Source organism: Pinus tabuliformis, chromosome 7 (assembly GCF_031772625.1).
Source record: "Pinus tabuliformis cultivar Carrire ecotype Pingquan chromosome 7, CPIR1, whole genome shotgun sequence".
In the NCBI taxonomy this organism is placed as follows: domain Eukaryota; kingdom Viridiplantae; phylum Streptophyta; class Pinopsida; order Pinales; family Pinaceae; genus Pinus; species Pinus tabuliformis.
The window spans coordinates 476037940-476060646 of record NC_142293.1 but is presented as its reverse complement, the minus strand read 5'-3'; the positions used below and the strand labels follow the sequence as shown (position 1 = coordinate 476060646).

The 22707-nt window shown below is 41.3% G+C and overlaps 1 protein-coding gene across 1 annotated transcript; it reads left to right on the top strand.

Annotated features, from left to right (window-relative positions):
* Nucleotides 1-9874: 9874 nt before the first annotated feature.
* Nucleotides 9875-16983, top strand: LOC149248023 (allene oxide synthase, chloroplastic-like). Its single transcript, XM_089447059.1, has 4 exons — nt 9875-11004; nt 11840-11993; nt 15563-15827; nt 16094-16983. The coding sequence occupies exons 1-4, from the start codon at nt 10016-10018 to the stop codon at nt 16771-16773; spliced, it is 2088 nt and encodes a 695-aa protein (XP_089303185.1). The 5' UTR covers nt 9875-10015; the 3' UTR covers nt 16774-16983.
* Nucleotides 16984-22707: the final 5724 nt, after the last annotated feature.

The window sequence follows — 22707 nt, the reverse complement described above, 5'->3', positions numbered from 1 at the left end:
CTGGTGCGATCTCTTGATGACTTTGATGGATTAGATGCCCTTGGGTCATGGTTTCTCAAGCCATAGCTCAAGCTTGGAGGATCATAGACAACGTGACAAAAAAAAAATGTTATTATAACACCAAAGTGGAGAACCACGATTGATTGAAACCCATGTAAGAATCTAGCAATTATTATTTAAAATGAACCATTTAAAACAACTAAAGGTCAGACAAGTTTACAAAGAATTAGTATGAGGGGAAGTGTGCTTGCTAACCTATTTTGAAAGGCCATTACCTGTAAGATTTTAGTATGATACGACCAGAGAAGAACTAGTTTGTTTCCAGTCATTAAGATATTAGATCGAGGTGATGCAAGCAGAGGAAGGTACCCATTATTTTCTCCTCTCATATATCAAGGAGACAATGGGAAGCATGACCCTTCAATAAAGTCGAGTATGAGCCAAGAAATGATTCAGAGAAAATTCACTAAAGAGACAAGTAGGGCTCTCCCAATTATACAAATGGATGTAGATTACTTATTGTTGTGGCCAGCAACAACCCCCCTTCTTATTGAGTGTTATTCCTAATACTAAATAAGAGGGGACCCTTAGTTAAAAATCTAGAAAATTAAAATAGTGTTTAAATTTCCTTTTTAAATAAAATTACCATCATAAGCTTAGGAAACCCTCTTGGAAAATCCAAAAAAGCTAAGTTTTATGATAAGGTAAGATAAAATCTTTCCTTAGGAAATATCGTATCGCATAAGATAGCGGGATGCCACCTTACAAGCACAATTCCAACATTTGCGATATCGCGATAATAAACAAATATCGCATCGCATTCAGCAAAACTCTCATTGAAACACTTTAATTTGCCGATATGCGATGACGCCGATCGCAAGATTGCATATCGCAGAAAATAGGTTAACAAAGATTGTCATACATAACATTTCTGCAATTCGCGATATTGCGATTTCGCGATGCGACGATAATACTATAATGCGATGTCACGAGCAATCAATTTTGCGATATTGCGATTTTGCGATATTGCGATCTGCGATGTTGTGAAGCAAATCGCAAAATCGCTTCATCGTAGATCTTTTGGGCGCGTTATTCAAGAAAAGTATTTTCCTTAAGCTAACACCTGGTTATGCGCTTTAATGCTAATAAATGAGGTAGTTGCTAGTTATTATGGATTATGGGTGCATGCTTATCGAAAGAATCATTTCACGTAAGGTGGTATGCTTGATATGTCTGCGGCATTTAAAACTTTTCCCATCACCCTTCCCTGTCATTGATTTTCTCTTCACTTGTGAATTGCAGGAACGGACAACAGAGGCCGATACAAAGCATTACGCAGGTTGAAATGGGAAAGAAAAGCAAAGCTCCGAGCTCAGAAGAAAAGGAAATGGTGCCCTTATATACAGACACGGCCTGTAACAGAGACGCGGGAATAGCTACGTGGGAAGGCATGTATAATCTGCTCGAAGAGGAGAATCCCAGAGTAATGGAAGTAGTTGCTAGCGTGGGCTCAAATGGTTCTTCAGAAGCATCCCTTTCAGAGCTAGCCTGCTCATTCTTACACCAGATAGTAGCAAGGCCAAAAATCCTCCCATACACGGACATGGTCAAGTGGATACTGGATAGCACAGAAATTAGAAACAAATAGTTTAAGACTCAAGGTCAAGAGTTCATAGAAGTATTATTTTTACAAATTTTGAACTTTATATCTGTTGGAAGGAAAAAGCGCAAAAGGCGAAAAACGCATCAAGGAAACCCGGATCAAGAAACGGAGGCAGTTTCCGATGCGCGATTAGCGCCTAGCACCTAGCGCTAATCGCGCATCGCTGAGAAAAATTTCTAAAAAAGGAAAGCTGCTAGTTGCCCAGTCACCTGCAAGTCTCGAAAATCGCAAGAAAGTAAAATTTCAGGCAGATTGGAAACAGAGAGCTCAAGAAAAGGCAAAAGCAATTCAAGGGTTAACCAAGTTGAACTGGGATTATTACTGGGCTTACTTGGTAAAGCCACATAGCCAGTGGATGACTGTTAAGTGTATCATCAATTCGGCCGAAAAGATGGCGCCAGCTCTCGTCGATTATGTTTTCTCAGCTCAGCTAAAAGCGGAAGTCAGCCAGCCGACTCTGCTCAAACAGATGCTGCATGCGTGCAATTTCAAGGACCAAATGCAGAAGTAGTTTAATATTAGATTTAATTTTAGCTTTAATTTTGTTTTATTTTCCTGAAAAGAGGACGGTCATTTAAACCGCATCCTACATTTTTGTAATAATTTATTTTTAGAATTAGGTTAGTAGTATTTAAACCCTTCTCATGCATTTAGAGAAGGGTCCTGAAATTTATCAAAAACTTATCCCCAGAACATGCACTTTTGTACCCTCTGAGGAGGTTTTGATGAATGAATGGAACAAGATTTATTAATGTTTGCATTTGATATCTGCTACTGATGTTGCACTTTTGTACTCTTAGTAGATATTTGATCAAGGAGAGATAAATTGTGATCACTTGAAGCTCATGAGTAGGACTAGTTATAAATGGTATTTCTATCTCTTAACTATTTCTGCCTTGTGTTAGAGTGATTTCCAGTTTAGTTATTTATATATTAATGTATGAATGCTTGAGTTATCATTTGGCACTTTTGTACGGTGATAGCTATTTATTTATGCTTAGTATATGAATAGCTCATTATGCGATATGTTTTGCACAACTGTTTCGTCTAACTTTTTATACGAAGTGGTTCATCTATACTGAATTCTTTTCTCATAACAGCTGAATGATATTTATTACCAGTTGTTGTTTGAAATCATTTTAGATCGCATAGAAGATCACACCCCGGGTTAGTTTAGATTTACATATTTCTGTCATTAGAATAATAATTTCCTTATTATTAGATTAGAAGTAGATTAGAAGTATTCCATTTAGAAACTGTTAGAAACAGAAATATTAGATCTTTCTCACACACACACAAATTGGGAAACTGGTCCCATATCCCCAGTCAGACCCGCTATACCAAACGGAAAAGGAGCTACTAACCAAGGTCCAGACCGGGCGAGTATCCCCCTTGTTGTAGACCCGATTTTCGGGGCTTCAACATATTTGGCGCTAGAAGGAGGGCCTCCGAACTGTGAATGGCAAGAAAATCCAAATCTAAATACCATTCTGAGAGTAAATCGCCCTCACCATCTCCTCCGACTTCTCCATTGCATTCAGAAACTTTAAATCCAGAGTTAGAAGTCGCTGGATCAACAACCGCTGCTACAAACCCTGACATTTCAGAACAATCTACTATTGAACCTCCTGAAGTTGAATCTTTGATTCACAAACTTCAGCGATTTTCTATATCTCCTCAGAAATCTGATAAATCTCAAGGCAGCGTGACTTCGCAATACAACCCTGCTCATCCTCTCACCAGATTAAAGAGCGAAAAGTTTGGTGTTCAGCCAACCGAATTACCTCTACCTTCTAGGAAGAGAGCAAGGAAGTCTCCTAAAGGATCCGATAGTGAGACTCTTTCATCATCATCATCCATCTCAACCTCTTCACCGCGAAGTCAACCATCCACTCCTCCACTTCAGGTCATCGTCCATCAGCCTATTGCAACTTCCTCAACTCCTTCTCAAACATCTGGAGTTATAATATCCTCATCTTCTCAACCACAAGGATCATCTTCTGCACTTTCCTCTGTTAGTAGTTCAGCAATGGCCCAATCTCCATGGAATAACCCAGGGGCAGTCTTAATGCCTGCACCCTTGAGTCAGATACCAGCCCATCCTGAAAAATGGCTACCTAAGTTTAACCCTGAGGCAGGTATGCTAGCAGAAGAACATATAAATAACTTTATGTTGTCCATAAATCTTAATGGAGTTACCAATGAGGATGCAGTTGTTCGACTTTTTCCCTATACTTTGCAAGGAACAGCTGGATCATGGTATTTCTCATTACCATCTGGATCTATTACTAGCTTGGACATCTTCCAAGAACAATTCCTGACCAAGTTTGGTGATGACAGGTCTACAGCGACACTGATCAATGACTTGTCTAATCTTAGAGCTGAGTCAAGAGAACCTATTAAAGATTTCAATTTACATTTCAATAAAATCCTAAACAAAATACCTACTGCTTCTCAGCCTAGTGAAGAAGTGCGATGTGAATGGTATATTACTGCTTTACCATCAAACTTAGCACTCTTTGTTGATAGGGCTAACAAAACAACCTTAGTTGAAAATATGAAAGAAGCAATAGCAGTAGAGAAATGTATTACGACCTTAGAAAAGAAAAATGCGATTGAAGAACGAAAATATAAGAAGGTCTCTTTCAAAGAAGATCCCAAGAAAAAACAACAGAAAGATCCATTCGATTTAGAAGGATTACAAAAAGTTTTGAAGACCATGTCTAACGAAATGGTCGACATCAAGAAACAGGTAGCAGAAACTTCTTCTAAAAATCCATACAGGCCTTTTAAAAGAAATCCTTCAACTGATTCCAAACCCCCTAATGCTATTTCAAATGCTGAATCAGAAGAAGAAGAAGAGGAAAACGCTACTGAAGAGCAAACCGATGAAGAAGAAGTTGTAGAATTACAAGGTATGTGGGATTTCATCCTCCCAAATGAAGAAGATCAAGAGGTATTCCCGGTTAGTACTCGTAGCAGAAATCAACTTGATCCTCCTCAACCTACACCTAAGCCAAAGAGCGCAAGCTCAATGACTAAGGATAAAGTCGCAGCCAAGAAAACATCACCTAAAGCGACTCAAACCAGCCCAGTCCAAACAGACACATCTACTCCATCTAAAACGCTAATCGTTTCAGATGAAATGGAGTATAACATTGTTGAAGACATGAAAAAGACTAGGGCCAACATTACTCTTTTTGAATTGAGCAAGTTAAAACACCAGCAGAAAGTACTTTTGAAAGTATTACATGCTGTGCCAGTTGCACCTTTACCACTTGCTGTAATCTCTCAAGCTTCCCATGATATGGGAAGACCTCCAATTAATGCGATAAATAAAGTTGATCCAAACGATATCGCATTAATTGGAGGAAGATCGAGATCGCATACTCCCCCATTTCTCCTTACTTATGAAATCTTCAATAAAAATGTGCATAATTATTTAGTGGATTCTGGAGCCTCATCAAATATTTTGCCGAGGTCAATTTGTGCAAAATTGAATGTTCAACCACAGAAATCCGCTGTGCGCATAGTTCAGCTAGACCAATCGCAAGTTGAAGTGATTGGTGAGTTAAATCAGGTTACCATAAGGCTGTCATCCAATCCAAAGGTATGTCAAGTTATCGACATTTTAGTTGCTAATATTCCTGAATTTTATGGCTTAATTCTTAGCAGAGATTGGTCAAAAAAACTTCATGGATACTTTGCAACTGACTGGTCACATATGTGGCTGCCTTATAATGGTAAACCAAACCAAATAAAAGTTGAACGTGAACGACATCAGAAATACATAGTAACAGAACTCGAGGGAGAAAATGAACCAGTAGCATATAATTCTAACATCATTGGCAATTATTCAGTAGATTCCTTCTTAGGAAATTTTAATGCTCATACTTCACCTTACTTAGAACATTCTGTTTTGTCTCAAGTAGAAAATTTTTCTCAAACAGATGGTTCTAAATGCATTAATTTTATAGATAGTCCTGTAAATAAATCTTTGTTTTGGAAATTATTTTTTGATGGTTCTAAATCTAACAAAGGAGCAGGAGCAGGATGTGTGTTAGTAAGCCCAGAGGGAGATAAAACCATGTTAACTTGCAGACTCGAATTCGAGTGCACCAACAATACCGCAGAATATGAAGCTCTAGTCCAAGGCTTGTACAAGGCAATTGGATTAGGCGTCAAATACCTGCAAGTTTTCAGAGATTCTGAAATAATAATCAAACAGGTACACAATACTATACACTGTTTATCAGGTCATTTAAAGCATTACCAATCTTTAGTTCAAGATCTGACTGAACATTTTATAGCATTTAATATCTCGTCAATTCTGAGACTCCAGAATGCAAGCGCAGAGCTCTTAGCCAACGTAGCTTCCAAGCTCATTCCTTCAGAAGATTTTAGCCCTGACCGATTTTCAATTGAGTTAATTTTTAGACCGTCTATCCCTGATAACATCACCAATTGGAGAATTTTCAATGACAATCCTAATATCGTGAGCTTTCTCACATCTGAGGGATCCTACACCAATCAAATAATTGACGAAGACCAGCATGACCAACAATTGCAACAGGATAGTACTAACAATGCTATACCTAAATCAGTAGTCAAATTAGAGGACCTTTACGATTTGAAAGATCGATTTAAAAGATCTACTAATTCAAAACTCCAAAGTTCAACTTTGAATTATGAATTAGTAAATCTAGGAACTGATGCTAAACCACAGAACATCAACCTAGGCCTTGGCCTAGCCCCTGAAGAGAAATTAGCATATATTCGTCTCTTGAAACAATACAAAAGTGTCTTTGCTTGGAATTACGATGAACTCAAAACATACGACACCTCCATCATCCAACATACTATCCCAATGATTGATAATGAAAAACCTGTCCAACAGAAGTTGAGAAAGATACATCCAAATTTAGAAAATCAGATTAAAACTGAACTCAACAAGTTATTGAAAGCCAAGATAATCTTTCCCGTTAGACATTCTAAATGGGTCTCCAATATGGTACCTGTTAGAAAGAAAAATGGAGATATCAGAATCTGCATTGACTTTTGAAACCTTAACAAGGCCTGCCAAAAGGATAATTTTCCTTTACCTCCCATGGAACAAATATTGCAGGCAGTTGCAGGCTCAGAATTAATGTCATTCTTGGATGGGTTCTCAGGATACAACCAAGTGCTGGTACATCCCGACGATCAGTTGAAAACTACATTCAGAACTAAATGGGGCACGTACGCATATCAAAAGATGCCATTTGGTTTGATTAACGCGGGTGCCACATTTCAAAGAGCCATGGACATCGCATTCAAAGTGTTAGTTAATAAGTCAGTAGTAATCTATTTGGATGATATTACTGTTTATTCCAAGAAACGAAACAATCATCTCAGGGATTTAAAACAAATCTTCCAACGTTGTTTAAGGTATGGAATTTCACTTAACCCGAAAAAATCCTTTTTCGCATTAAGTGAAGGAAAGCTTCTGGGATTCATAGTGTCAAAATCTGGAATTCACATTGATCCTGACAGAATCAAAGAAATTTTCGCAGTTCCCTTACCTCACAACAAGAAAGCCATGCAATCTTTCCTTGGCCAAATCAACTTTGTAAAGAGATTTGTTCTAGATTTTTCTAGAATCGTGTCTCCTCTACAAGCCATGATTAAAAAGAACGCAAATTTTAAATGGGTCCAAGATGAACATGAGGCTTTCAATCTGATCAAACAAGCCATTATTAATGCTCTATCGTTAGCAACTCCAATTTTTTCCGAACCTTTTATTTTGTATACCTTCGCCTTAGATAGATCATACGCTGCGATACTCACTCAAGCAAATCAAGAGAAGGTGGAAGTCCCAATTGCTTTTTTCAGTTCCAATTTACAAGGTGCTGAATTGAATTATTCAGATGTAGAAAAACAAGCTTATGCTGTTTTTAAATCAATTAAATACTTCAGACCTTTCTTACTCAAGACACATACCAAGATCATAGTATCGTTTCCAGCGGTAAGAAGTCTTTTAGTACAGAAGGATGTAGGTGAGAAAAGGGCAAATTGGGTTACTCCCTTACAAGAATACGACGTAGAAATCAAACCAGCAAACATTGTAAAAGGTCAAGGCTTTTGAAAATTGTTGGCAGGAGCATCGCTAATGCCCGAAAATCCATCCGAAGAGGTACAAGTATACGAGGTAAGCCTAAACGATGTTGAGTCATTATATGCTGATATTATTTATTATTTAAAGAATGGATATGCTCCTCCAAACCTTGATCACACCAAGAAAAGAGCCCTGAGGATAAAAGCCAAACAATATCAACTTGTAAATGACGTTCTTTTCAGAATAAATTATGATTCTGTTCTACTTAGATGTCTTGAGAAAGCTGAAGCTGAAAAAGTTTTGCAGGAACTCCATGATGGGCCAGCAGGTGGACACTACGCTGGAGATGCAACTGCTCATAAGATCTTACGCGCAGGCTATTATTGGCCCACATTATTCAAAGACGCACATAACTACGTAAGAAAATGTCAAGTCTGTCAAACTGCTGCCGGAAGACAAAAGAAACCATCCTTGCCACTGCAACCAGTTACCATCGAACAGCCTTTCGATCAGTGGGGATTAGACATAATAGGTGAGATCGTTCCTCACTCTTCTAAACAGCATAGATACATCCTCACAGCGACAGATTACTTTACTAAATGGGTAGAAGCAGTTCCACTCAAGACGGCTAATGCTGAAAATATCATTGAATTCATAGATCAGTTCATAATCACCAGGTTTGGATTGCCTTCCGCTTTAATGTTTGATAATGCATCATACTTTTCTGGTAATGCAATGACTGAGTTTGCACTCAAAAGAGGTTTCAAACTTAAATACTCGGCCAATTACTATCCACAAGGGAATGGGTTAGCTGAATCCACAAATAAGAACTTAATTAGAATCATCAAGCGAACCATTGACCAAAATCATAAAAATTGGCATAAGTCTTTAATATATGCTTTATGGGCAGACCGAATAACACAGAAAGCCTCTATATATGCTTTCATCCTCTGGCAAGGGCTAACGAGCCTGCTATCGGGCATTAAATGCCCGCTTAGCTGCAAGCTCGATATCAGGCTATCGAGCTTGCAGCTAAGTGGGCATTTAATGCCCGATAGCAGGCTCGTTAGCCCTTGCCGATGGGACGCATGGAGTGGGTGAGGATGATGGACAGATTGAGAGGATGTGTGACACTGACCGGCGACACAGTCTCTTCGCCTCTAAAATTTAAATTTGAAAGGGGAGCAGGTGGCATGGAAAGGATGTAAAGTAAAGATGGGAAGGACACAAGACGAATGGGGGCGGTTGACACTGAGCATCGAGTAATTGACCCACGACTTAAAGCAACACAGTCTCTTCGCATGTGGAAAGTAAAGATGGGAAGGACGTGATGCGCTCTAAGTGACATAAGATACGATTTAGAGATGGCATCATCTGTCTTACATCATCGACTTTTCTGGAGATGACTTAGAAGGACGGAAGAGGATGAAAGCACAACTGTAGTGGGCCCATCAATCAAGATGCCCGGGTATGACGGCCCCACATTAATGGATGTATAGCACATTGATATTCGTAATTTTGGCCAATAAAGGATGCACGGAACAGACAAACACTAAGCTACCTATATGGTTTCATTACAGTAATGTATTTAGCATTGGGTATGTATATCGTTTTAGTGGGCTTAAAGAAACAAAAGTTTCTTGTTTATTTACGGTAATGTATTTAGCACCGTATATGTATATAGTCTAAGTGGGCTTGATGTCTGAGGGCGAGTGTTTGTTTTGAAAGGTTACAAACTCAAAATCAATCAAGAAGCAGAGTATATATATATTATTATAGATTTAAAATCAAGAAATTGAATATGTATATTTTTATAAATTTTAGTAATCACATTTTTGTTTACTACAATTTTTTTTATACAACAACCTAAATTAATACTTGTAACGAACCACCACATTATTATTATTAATCTGCTTAATTCCATCCTAACCCCACCCAAAAAAAAAACATAGTTGGTACAATTATGGGCATCTACAATGGGCATCTAGAAAAACTTTGGAAATGAACGCTCTCTTTCCGAATAATTAACATTATAAAATCCTTAAGGTTGTTATAAATTCTGGTTGTCGTACAGCTTTAGAATCTGGATTTTTGTCGCCGAGTCGCGGGCATTAAAATTCTTGATTGTCTATTTTTTTTGCATAAATATAGACCGAGAAGGTGTTCTGATGAAACATCCTACGCTGGTTTTCACTGCTACCTAGTAGCGATCAGGCAGTGGACTTGTGTTTCAGCCTGTAATAGAAATAGCACCACGTATGGCTTCTACAACGGCCTCCGAGGACATTTCCGGAACCTATGGCCTCGGAACTGTGGAGGACATTCCCGGAACGTATGGCCTTGGAATCGCCGGGGCGATCAAGGATAGATATGATTACTTCGTGAAAGAAGGTCCAGAAGAATTCTTCAAAAGCCGAAAGATGAAGTACAAGAGCATTGTTTATAGAGTGAATCTGCCACCAGGGCCGCCACTATTTCCGGAAGCACAGGCCATCGTTCTTCTGGATTCCAAGAGCTTCCGCGTGCTGTTCGACATGGCGAAAGTCGAAAAGCGAAATGTTTTCATTGGTAATTACATCCCCAGCTCAGATTTCACAGGAGGCTTTAGGGTTTTGTCCTACATGGACACCTCAGAAGAACATCACGCCAAGCTCAAGAAATTTTGCTCAGACATTCTCAAGATAAACGACCACAAGTGGTTTCCAGAGTTCCACAAGGCTTTAGAAGAGCTATGGGTGGTGGTTGAGAAAGACTTCTCGGAAGGCAGAAAAAAGCCATTTAATGGCCATAATGAACATATGCTCTTTAATTTTCTGTGCAGGTGTATGGTCAACCGAAATCCCAGTGAAACGGACCTCGGGAACGATGGGCCTTCCTGCGTTAAAAAGTGGCTTGCACTTCAGCTGGCTCCCATTGCCAATAGTGGCATCCTACCAAATATCCTCGACGAAATCACAATCCATGCGGTCCCTCTGCCTCCCTTTTTAGCGCGTAAGGACTACCGAAGGCTGCGCGACTTCTTCTACGAAACGGAGGTTCTTGATACACATCAGAGTTCAGATGTGAGTAAAGAGGAAGCGTGCCATAACTTGCTCTTTTTGCTCTGTTTCAATGTCTTCGGAGGACTCATGATTTTGCTTCCAAACATCATCAAGCGAATCGTTCAAGTGGGTGGTGAATTGCAGAGAAATCTGGCACAAGATGTTCGAGGGGCATTATGCGCTAATAACAACAGTCTAGACGCCTAGTGTCACGCCCCCAGGTCTATGGTAGTCTTCCAACCGTGTCCGACGAGGTGCGGCACCACCGTACACTTTCTTTTTAACAATACTCATGCACATGGACTACGCCTTTCACATAAACATACTTAGTTTGTTTTTCTCAACCAAGTAAAAGCATTAACCTTTATACTTAATGAAGCCCATACACATTCATTAACCAATATGCAATTAACCAAGATAAACACAATTGTACAAAGTATAAAGGGAGGGGCAACTCCCGAATAAGTCTGCCCGATAATAATGTATTATGAAAGTCTTCAATAATACATCATACAAGTGTGCCTAGAAAAATCCAAGGCCAACACTTAGAAATATTTACAATAAGGCAAGACAGCCTTTACAACCATATGTCAACCTCACTTGGTAGGAGCGTGCTCACCCGAGCCACCAGAACTCCTCCAACTCAGTTCTGCACCAAACTGCCTTAGAATCGACCTTCGTACAACCCACGTCAGACTCTGGTAAAACTGCGCACCTTTTACCTCAGCGCATGAGCTATGCGCAGTCCAAAACTGCGCACTCTTTTACCTCTGCTCCAAGTCGTAGAAGAGATGTAGAGCGAATTGCTTGATGGCCAAATGAAGCCTCTGCGCCATCTATATATACGCTGGCTACCATTTGGTGAAGGGGTGTCAAGCTCTTGGGCCGACCCCATAATACATGTTTAGGAGCCCCTACTTTATGTTTAGTAGGTCGGCCTTTGCCCAAGTGCAAGGCCTCCCTACGCCCATTATAAAGTTTCCAAGCTCCATCGTATAATTCTCTTAAGTGTCATATGTGCCCTTGAACGTCGCATTCCAGCTCGTCCCTTTGTCGCATTGCTGTTCCGGTCGTCCGCTGTTCGTCGCATGCTGCTGCCGGGTCGCTCGCCGTTCGTCGCCTTGCTGCCGGGTCGCTTGCCGTCTATCGCATTGCTGCCGGGCCGTGTGAAGGGGCGCCCGCTCACTGTGCACAGGTTGCCCTTCCTTAGCACCCACGTGCCCGCTGGTTATGAACCACGTCCGCCTTGTTGAGTCGCGCCCGCCTTTGTCGAACCGTGCCCACGTCCACTCATGTTGTCCATCGCATTGTTGTCGCTCGGGCCGCCCGCCCATCGAGCGCGGGTCGCCCACGGGTCGCCCGCCCATCGTGCACGGGTCGCCCACCGCATTGGCTCGTCGGGTGGTCACACCCGCATACCAACTCGCCGCCCTATCTGTAGCTCGGGTGACCGCACCTCGATTTGCCGTGCCTAATCTCCAGCTCGGGTGACCGCACCTCGGCTCGCCGTGCCTATCCGCCGACTCGTCGGCTCGCCGGGTGACCGCACCTGTGCCTCGGCTCGTCGTGCCCGTCGCACCTCAACTCGTCGGGCTGCCCGCCCATCGTGCAAGGGCGCCCGCCCGGGTCGTGCCCACTGCCCAACCGCCATGTGAAGGGATGTTCGCCCACCGCGCGCCTGCCCAGGACTTGAGGGCCTTACATCCTCCTCCACCCGAAATCGTTGTCGTCCTCGACAACACACCATCCCAGTAGCTCTCCACCAAGACTGTCGTCGACCATGATGTAGACTCCTCCATATCACTGCAACATATATGAAGTCTCTGCCCATGTATATCAACAAGTGCTACACATCCTAGCCATGTGTCAACACTCATCTCCACGATCCCATGCTCAGGTCCATGGAAACCCCATCTTTCTGCAGCATGTCATGATCATCATACCTGCTCAAACATGTCTAAGGGCTCACTGCCTTGAGCAGCCAACAATGAGCCCCATCTTCTATGTTATCTAAGAAGATGTGGAGGGAGAAGAGCCAGGAGGCTCTCTCTCACTAATCAGCTCAATCCATCTGTCAGGATCCTCAACCTCCATCCTTTGTAGATATGCCTCCCGATCTTCCTTCTGGATATTCGGCCTCACATATACCTCCTCAGCATCATCGTCATCGTCCTCCACCAACTCTAGCCTTCTTGATAAGTCCAAGATGCTATCTGAAAGTGATCTAATGACCAATGATTGTTCCACAAGCTTTGCCTCAACAGTGGACAACCGCTTGTTTACCTTCTCCTTATCTTCCATTTGCATTCCTCCTAATTTATGATCAGGCTTTGTCACACCAATGGTTGGAACACCAATGGGTACATCTTCCCTTCCATCATAAATGAAGAGTTTCCTCAAATGTGGTACGACCATGGCCTCGTATTGTTTCATGAACTCCATCCCCAACACGGCCTCATAGTCATCAATCCTTACTATAGTGAAGTCCACCTTCCCGGTCCATTCACCAAGAGTAGTGTCCACCTTCTCAGCTATACCAAGAATGTTCATAGGAGGAGAATTCACTGTCTTCATTTGTGCCTTCACTGGTACAAATTTCAGCCCAATCCTTCTCGCAGTATCTTCACCCATGAAGTTGTGTGAAGCACCACTATCCACCATAGTGAGTACATCGACACCTCCAACCTTCATCTGAACATACTCCAACCTGTTTCTTTCTGGATCCCTCCTAGAAGTTACTTCCGTAGTAGCAGAGGCACCAAGTATCTGCATCATTCCTACCGAAGCATTATCATCATGCTCATCATCAGATTGTGCAGCAGCGGCCACCTTTGGTTTGGAGGGACAATTCTTCACCACATGTGGTCCTGCACATATCCAACACTTCAAAGGCTTCTTTGCTTTCGAACTATCATCCGGTTTCGAAGCATCATCCTTCTTCTTTTCTTTCGGCTTGTCGGACTTCTTTTTCTCATTAGAAGTCTCATCATAATGATCCACCAACCTGTCAACCGCAGCAAATGCTTCCTCAAGTGTTCTGATCTTCTGCCTCTTCACCTCATTGCGTGCCCAAGGCTTCAACCCAATAATGAAGTTGAACACCTTGTCCCTTTCCGCCATGTCGGGAAGTTCCAGAGCTGCACTTGAAAACTCTCGCTGATATGCTTGTAGGCTTCCGGTTTGTTTGATGAACTTAATCTTCGTCCTTGCTTCCCACGTTTCATCCTGAGGACTGAAATGAGTCTGCAAAGCCTTTTTCATGTCATTCCACGAAGTGATGTCATCAGCATTACCATTGATAATCTGATCCACCCTCCTTCGCCACCACATCTTAGCATCTTTTGTCAGGAATTGAGCAGCCACCTTGACTTGAGTCTCTCCATCAGGTAGACTCAATCGTTCCAAGTACTGTTCCATATCCCATAGAAAGTTGCCAAGTGTTGCTGCACTCCTTGTACCATCATAAGATTCCAGTTCTTTGACCTTCACATGAGGCACTCCTCCACCTGAGTTGTGTCTCACGGCCCTCTTCAATACTGCAATCTCATCTTTGGCATCATCAAGAGCTTTATTTACCTTGTCAAGAGTTCCCTTCAAGTTCACGATCTCTGCAAGACCTTGATCCCTTGATTCTTCAACCTCCTTGACCCTTTCTTCAAGTCGTGTACACATAAGATCAGTGTACTCATACTGTGTCTTGAGCTCATCATGTTGTGTTCGGAGTTCTTCAAGTTCTTCCCTGACCTTCAAGATGGCTTCTCGCTCCTTAGCAAGTGAGTCCACATCCTGGTTCCAAGAAGTCTCCAAAGTCTCCATTCTTTCAATCACTTTTTCCATGAACCCAAGAGTAGTATCCTTCACTGTGTCCTTCATCGTGTGACTAGACCCAGCCTGAGAATTGGTTGCCATTCCTAACAACTTCTTGCCCTTCTGCGACCTAGTTTCAACCATTCAACGACTTCCTGCAATAGAACCAACCCTTGTTTCACCTGCAAGAACCTGTCAACCTTTACGAGCAACCCTGCTCTGATACCACCTGTCACGCCCCCAGGTCTACGGTAGTCTTCCAACCGTGTCTGGCGAGGTGCGGCACCACCATACACTTTCTTTTTAACAATACTCATGCACATGGACTACGCCTTTCACATAAACATACTTAGTTTGTTTTTCTCAACCAAGTAAAAGCATTAACCTTTATACTTAATGAAGCCCATACACATTCATTAACCAATATGCAATTAACCAAGATAAACACAATTGCACAAAGTATAAAGGGAGGGGCAACTCCCGAATAAGTCTGCCCGATAATAATATATTATGAAAGTCTTCAATAATACATTATACAAGTGTGCCTGGCAAAATCCAAGGCCAACACTTAGAAATATTTACAATAAGGCAAGACAGCCTTTACAACCATATGCCAACCTCACTTGGTAGGAGCTTGCTCACCCGAGCCACCAGAACTCCTCCAACTCGGTTCTGCACCCAACTGTCTTAGAATCAACCTTTGTACAACCCACGTCAGACTCCGGTAAAACTGCGCACCTTTTACCTCAGCGCATGAGCTATGCACAGTCCAAAACTGCGCACTCTTTTACCTCTGCTCCAAGTCGTAGAAGAGATGTAGAGTGAATTGCTTGATGGCCAAATGAAGCCTCTGCGCCATCTATATATACGTTGGCTACCATTTGGTGAAGGGGTGTCAAGCTCTTGGGCCGACCCCCATAATACATGTTTTAGGAGCCCCTACTTTATGTTTAGTAGGTCGGCCTTCGCCCAAGTGCAAGGCCTCCCTACGCCCATTATAAAGTTTCCAAGCTCCATCTTATAATTCTCTTAAGTGTCATATGCGCCCTTGAACGTCGCATTCCAGCTCATCCCTTTGTCGCATTGCTGTTCTGGTCGTCCGCTATTCGTCGCATGCTGCTGCCGGGTCGCTCGCCGTCTATCGCATTACTGCCGGGCCGTGTGAAGGGGCGCCCGCTCATTGTGCACGGGTCGCCCTTCCTTAGCACCCACGCGCCCGCTGGTTATGAACCACGTCCGCCTTGTTGAGTCGCGCCCGCCTTTGTCGAACCGTGCCCACATCCACTCATGCTGTCCATCGCATTGTTGTCGCTCGGGCCGCCCGCCCATCGGGCGCGGGTCGCCCACAGGTCGCCTGCCCATCGTGCGTGGGTCGCCCACGGGTCGCCCACCGCACCGGCTCGTCGGGTGGTCGCACCCGCATACCAACTCGCCGCCCTGTCCGCAGCTCGGGTGACCGCACCTCGATTTGTCGTGCCTAATCTCCAGCTCGGGTGACCGCACCTCGGCTCGCCATGCCTATCCGCCGGCTCGTCGGCTCGCCGGGTGACCGCACCTGCGCCTCGGCTCGTCGTGCCCGTCGCACCTCGTCGGGCCGCCCGCCCATCGTGCAAGGGCGCCCGCCCGGGTCGTGCCCACTGCCCAACCGCCATGTGAAGGGATGTTCTCCCACCGCGTTCCTGCCCAGGACTCGAGGGCCTTACACCCAGGCTTTGAAGCGCATGCGTCTAGTTCGATCAACAGTGTACGAAGTGCTGAGGATGGACCCGCCGGTTCCGTTTCAGTATGCGAAAGCCAAGGAAGACTTCGTTCTCGAGTCGCACGATGCGCGTTATCTGGTGAAGAAAGGTGAACTTCTGGCCGGATATCAGCCCATGGCAATGAGAGATCCTCACGCCTATGAGGATGCACACCAATTTACTCCGGATCGTTTCATGGATGACGGGGATAAAGGTCAGAATCTGCTGCAGTGTTTGTTCTGGTCGAATGGCCCTGAAACAGAAGAACCCTCTATGCACAACAAACAGTGTCCAGGGAAGAACATTGTAATACGTTTAGCATGTCTTTTCGTTGCCCACATCTATCTGCAATACGACTCCATTGATATAGATCCCGATATACCCTCCTCACGCATCGTTTTCACAGCTCTGAATAAGGCCACGGTCTAACATGGAGTAGGAGTTGCGCCCACCTGACCTTGTCTTTCTCTTTAAATCATAATTACTCAGAAATAAGGATTTCGTTTGACACAGGGATCACACAAAGTCATGACCTCGGATGGTCTAATCTTATGCATTCGGTCAACACACATGAAATTAAAGGTCAATGGGCATCATGAGTTTGGGCTCCTTCCATCTTACCTACGTACCATAGTTTATAAGATCTTTAGAAGGAATAGATTGTAGATACAGTTTTATATTATGGTATTTTTTTTAAGGGATTACCTACTTACGGTAGTTTATAAGATCTTTAGAACAAATAGATTGTAAAAACAGTTTTATAGTATTTTTTTTCCCTGAAAATTATTTTATTTATTGTTATGTTATAGCTTAATAGAGCACTTTACTCTCTGCTCTATTTTTTTTCCCATTTAAAATAAAATTCTGAGAATAAAATTACGAGTATATTTATCATTTTAATTTAATTATTAATAATAATTAAAATTGTAAAAATTTTATTTTCATAAAATATTTTTAATGGTAATCACAAATTAAATTGTGAGATTTCTGCTTTTAATTAAATTTATAAATTAAAAGAATGTTATTGTCTTGAGAGGCTCATTCTATAGTCCAATATGATCCCAATGTGTAAAAAGGGGTGGAATTTGACAAGAAAAATGTGCGTTTGTATACATTTAAAAAATTGACAATGACCGTCTTTTGTAATGTGTATTAAAGTTTATAAAATGTTATTTTTGACAATTTGTTTTTTCCCAAAACGTCAACGTTTGTGTTTTATCCAATTTTGTTAATAATCACTCGGTGACATACTTTTGCTTTTAAAGTTTATTTTATATTTAAAAAATTCAAAATTTATTTATAGTTTAAAGGATCCAATTTTATTATCGAATTTTCCATTGTTATTCAATTTTTCCAAGATAGACCCATAAGTTTTTTTAATGATTTACTCACAGTGCAAAATTGGCTTATAACCAATATAGACCCATTTTAACTTCGGATCTACCAAGCATCGAGATGGTTCAAATATTTCAAAAAGCAAGTGTAAAACTTGAGGAAATATTTGCACTTCAAAGAGATTTGATTCCTCTATGTTCTTGGTAGATCTTGAATTAAAATGGATCTATGTATCACACCATTAATTCAAAGTCACTAACATCACACCAAAACTAAACGCAGATTACTGAATTAGAAGTTAGGAGAAAATTAAAAATACGACACAAATATTAATAGATGAAAGTTGAAATTTCTTCATTTGCTTTGAATTTTCCTCCTAATTTGTCACCCTGTGACCCACCAAGACCAAGTTGAGCTAGAAAGGCTCATTGGTGCACAACAAACTCAGGGATGGGGCTTAGACCAGAAGGAGAATGCAAACTCATGCACACCATGGCTACCAAAAGTGAAGATCTTGGAGTTTTTGAATGCGAAGGTACAAAATGTCGATGAAAATATTTTCCAAGAGGTGAGCTATAAGCCCATGGAAATTTTCGTAAACCATATGTTGTGGAACACCACAATTGCTATGTGGGGGTGGGAGAATAGTGATGTTGGTTCATTTCCTCTAGGAGATTGAGGGCGGGATGGTAGTCCTCCAGTTGTCGTTGTAGAGCCGAACCTGGTGGTCCCAACAATGAAGTGCAATGGGTCATTAATATTCTGCAAGACCAGGTAAATAGACATTGTGCAGGCGTCCTCAACACCTCAACTAATAGAGGTGCGTGCATAGTGCAAGGGAAATTTGAACCCTTGATATCGTAATTTGACCCTTTAATCTTCTAACCATCATGGGTTCCACCAAATGTGAAATGAGCTCAACAAAATTTGAATATGTTGGGAGAAGCATAGAGAGAGGAACAATAATTTGAAGAGAAGCCAAAGGAACCATCACTGACCTTCTTATCTACTACAGACAATGACATGTGTTTGTCAATAAACATTAGAGAATAAGTGCGGTGGTAGCAGGAGAAGGAGGATGTAGTGGCTGAGTGCCTCAAGTGATGGGGGACATAGGATGGGAGCTGTTGAGAAGATGCTACTATATTTAATTTATGTAAATACTCTTTGTTCATCATAGGTATATATACTAATTGCCTTTGTTCATTATATGTAATGTTTAGATATATTCCCGAAATTCACATTTTCTTATCTTCTTCCATTTTGTATACCACTATTCCCTTCTCCATTCAAACTTAATAGAGTGAAAAGGAACATTACTACAGAGCAAGGCATAGAGGGCCGTTAGTTGTTGAGTTGAGTTCAATTCCATTGTACATTATTGATTTGTCTTTCCTTTTCTTATTATGCGTGTTTCTTCCATTGATGTTTTTGTTATGTCAATGGTTTTTCCTGCTTGTATGTTTTTGTTGAATTTGGGTTTTCTCTTTAGATTTGATATTGATGTTTTTTAAAGTTTTTTTTTATTATTTACATTTGGTATCCTATGGGAGAGGAGGTCATAATTTCACTGATTAAACCCTATAGTGGTGGTTGATGTACATTCCACATTATGTGCAGTGGGTAAAATATGTATGCATTGTTGCTTTTGGGTTTTATTTTAATAAATAATTTTGTTTATTTGTTTATTTTAGTTCATTTGTTTAATAATATTTTATTCATATGTAGGTGTAGAAAGATTGTCTAATGACTCCTCTACAGATGTTGGATTGTGTTGAGTCATTAAAGGTACTTTCCTCTGATTCACACTCAACTTAATGTAGAGTCCTCAATTTCAAGTGGTGAAAGAAGTTGTATTAGGTTCTATTAAAAGGTAGCATGTTTATTATGGAAACCTAACTGAAGAAAATGAATACAACAACCTTACTTTATATGATCTTCTCCTTGGAAGGCCTTTCCATTAGATAGATATATCATTCTTCATCAAATACTATTAAAAGGTAGCATGTTTATTATGTAAACCTAACTGAAGAAAATGAATCCAACAAACTTACTTTATCTAATCTTCTCCTTGGAAGGCCTTTCCATTGGATAGATATATCATTCTTCATCAAATATTAGGTCACCCCCCCCCCCACTCCCCCTGCTCTTAACCAAGTTTTAAATCTCCTTTCCTCGGGCCTTGAGTGTCCTTTGTAGAGGCCATTACTTGACATGAACCTCAAAAAGACATTACATTCCATTGAGATGATGAATGATAAAAAATAAAGAATCAACTTTATTAATCAAACTGGGCAGCTCTCAAGTGAGAGACTACACTTGGAGACTGCCACTGGCAGAATTCTCTACATTCTTTCTCACAAAGGCCTATTACATATAGACTAGCACATAAACATGGTGGTTTGAACCACTCCCTAAATAATAGGATCTTAGACCTAATCACAAGGTCTCAATCCTATCCTACAACAACAAACAACCAAATGTGGAAAAGACTAACTTTCTTCATTAATTCTAACACTCCCCCTTAATGGAGAAAGGGTGCTTGGAAAAATAGAATATGCCTGTTGGTCTAGTCTCAGCTAGGCTTACAATAGTACATAAAAAACTTGGTAACTGAGCTTTCATTTTTGTCTTCTTGTTTGAGAGTCCATGCTTGTTCATTCGTCAATGATGCTTCATATTCACTTTTCTTGCCATAAGGTAGCGATGGAGCTTCTCCTCCTTTTTATGTTTTCTACCGCAAAGGCGAAACGCTTGAACTCTTATCCTCCTCTTTCTTGATCTCAATTGTAGGCTAACATTCAATGTTGCAAGTTCTTGGGACTTTTCAATAGTTTCTTCTTGAATTCCAATATTTGCACACTTAAAAACAATTTTAGATTCATAAAGAGGACCATATTGGATCTTGTCTTCCTTCTCCTTCAAGAGAGTTTTCATTTCTCCGTCTCTCTCTGCTGACATAGTTTGTTGATTCATGCCTTCAACCTCTTTACTCAATTATGTTGTTATAAACATGTTGTCCTGCATTTGATTTGCATATGGAGATATATTTTTCTTCTCATTGAACAACAACTCATCAATAAGATGCTTTTCCTGCATCAGATTAATCCACTCCTCATGAGATACATAGATCTCATCAAATTTGACTTCATAGGTCTCTGCATCACGGAAGCTTTCTTCATAAAAAAATTTAGATTCTACAACAATGGTTGTTTCTTCATCATCACATGTTTTAATGTCAATTATAGGCACACATTCATCACCCATCATTGCATCTTCAATGTTGACATGTTCAGTTTCACAATCAGTTATGGGATTGAAAACACAATCATCATTTTCAAGAGCAATACCTTCATCATATTTTCCCTCATTCAAACTGTACTTCATTTCTAAAATATCCCACAAAACTTTTGCATTTTGAATCTTACCATATTCATGTAGTATGTTAAACATGATGTTTTCATCTAATGCGGATGTTATAAGACGTAATGTTGATGCATCTCCACTATCATAGTTTAAATTGATAGCATCTTCGATATAATTCAATAAATTTACCTTCCATAATGTTTTTTTCATTTTAGTTGCCCACCTTTCATAATTCATACCTAAAAAAGAGGGTAGATCCGGCATTAACCTCTTAACGATTTCATTAAATTCTAGATCTGCATCATGCTCCTTGACTTGATCAGCTATAAGTCCGTCAACGTCGACTGGAAACTCTTCAGAAAATTCAGCAAAACAATATATAGCATTTGTCCCTTGATGTTTTCTCTTTAGTTTTCTTCGAGACTCTTTCAGTGTCCTTTGTGGACCCATTTCTCCTTCTATTTTCTCCCCAACATTTAGTGTGCAAGAACACTTTGATCAGAAACAATCTGCTACCCACTGCACTACTACATACTAGCTCTAGATGTTACTATACACTTTCCAATAGTAGTCGCTCCAACAACGCTCATGCTCTAACCACATAGGGATGGGTCACCTGGTTGATCGAACAATGAGGGATCTAAACAACACTTTGTCCCACGCATAGGTCAAATTGAAATTCCCAATTCATAAACGATGTCGACATTTACACAAACCAATAGGAACACCAGTTAAACATAGTGTTCACATGCTCCATGCAATCAATCCATAGGAGAAGATTCCTAGCTGGATTGAGGAACCAGAACAATGCTTTGTCGACAAACTTTTAATCCACAGGACCTCTTATTCAAGCTACCACCACTCGACCTTCAACTCAATCGCTATAGATTCGATCACCAGGTAGTCATTCAAACTCCTTGACCACAACAAGTGGATCTTGTCTCCACGAACACAGTGCCATCGATCCTGATTCGTGGAAAAACTTGTGAGGAAAGCTCCCAGCAACGCAAACCCAACCTCCACGTAGGATCGATCTACATACCTTCGGCCTTGCTACAAGACGGTGAGTACGACGGAGCAGCAACACCCTCCGACCTTCAACCTTGGCAACACCACTCTGGCCTTTGAATACCTTGCTTTCTATATAGCCTACTTAAACACAAGGTTCTCCACACAAAGCAACACCCTCACACGTTCACGACTTCGACCTCCTCTCTGGTGGGTTCCTCCTTGTCGTCAACAATGGTTGTTTCTACAAGCCCTGCGAAACAGATTTATTCGGGCATCTATCTAGAGTCGAGATGCCACAACTTTCGAGCATCTATTCCACTGCCACCGTTGCTTTCAGGTCAACGTACCTTGCCCACAATTCACCGGAACTAGGAAAGCTCCACAATTCAACCTTCATGCTCACACTCACTGCAGCACGGTTCTCTCATCCATGCCACACCAACGTCAACACCACCACTAGATGTTTATGTCATTGTTCCGGTTTCTTGGAGCAAATGGAGGAACAGAGGTCAAAATAGCAGGCTCTCTACGAGGAATTTTCTCCTCTTCCCTTTTCTCTATCGGCTTGACCCACCCTAGTGCCTTGTGATCTAATCACACAGAGATTCTAGGATCGGAAGATGATCCCGTGGATGTTGTTAAGCTAGGATC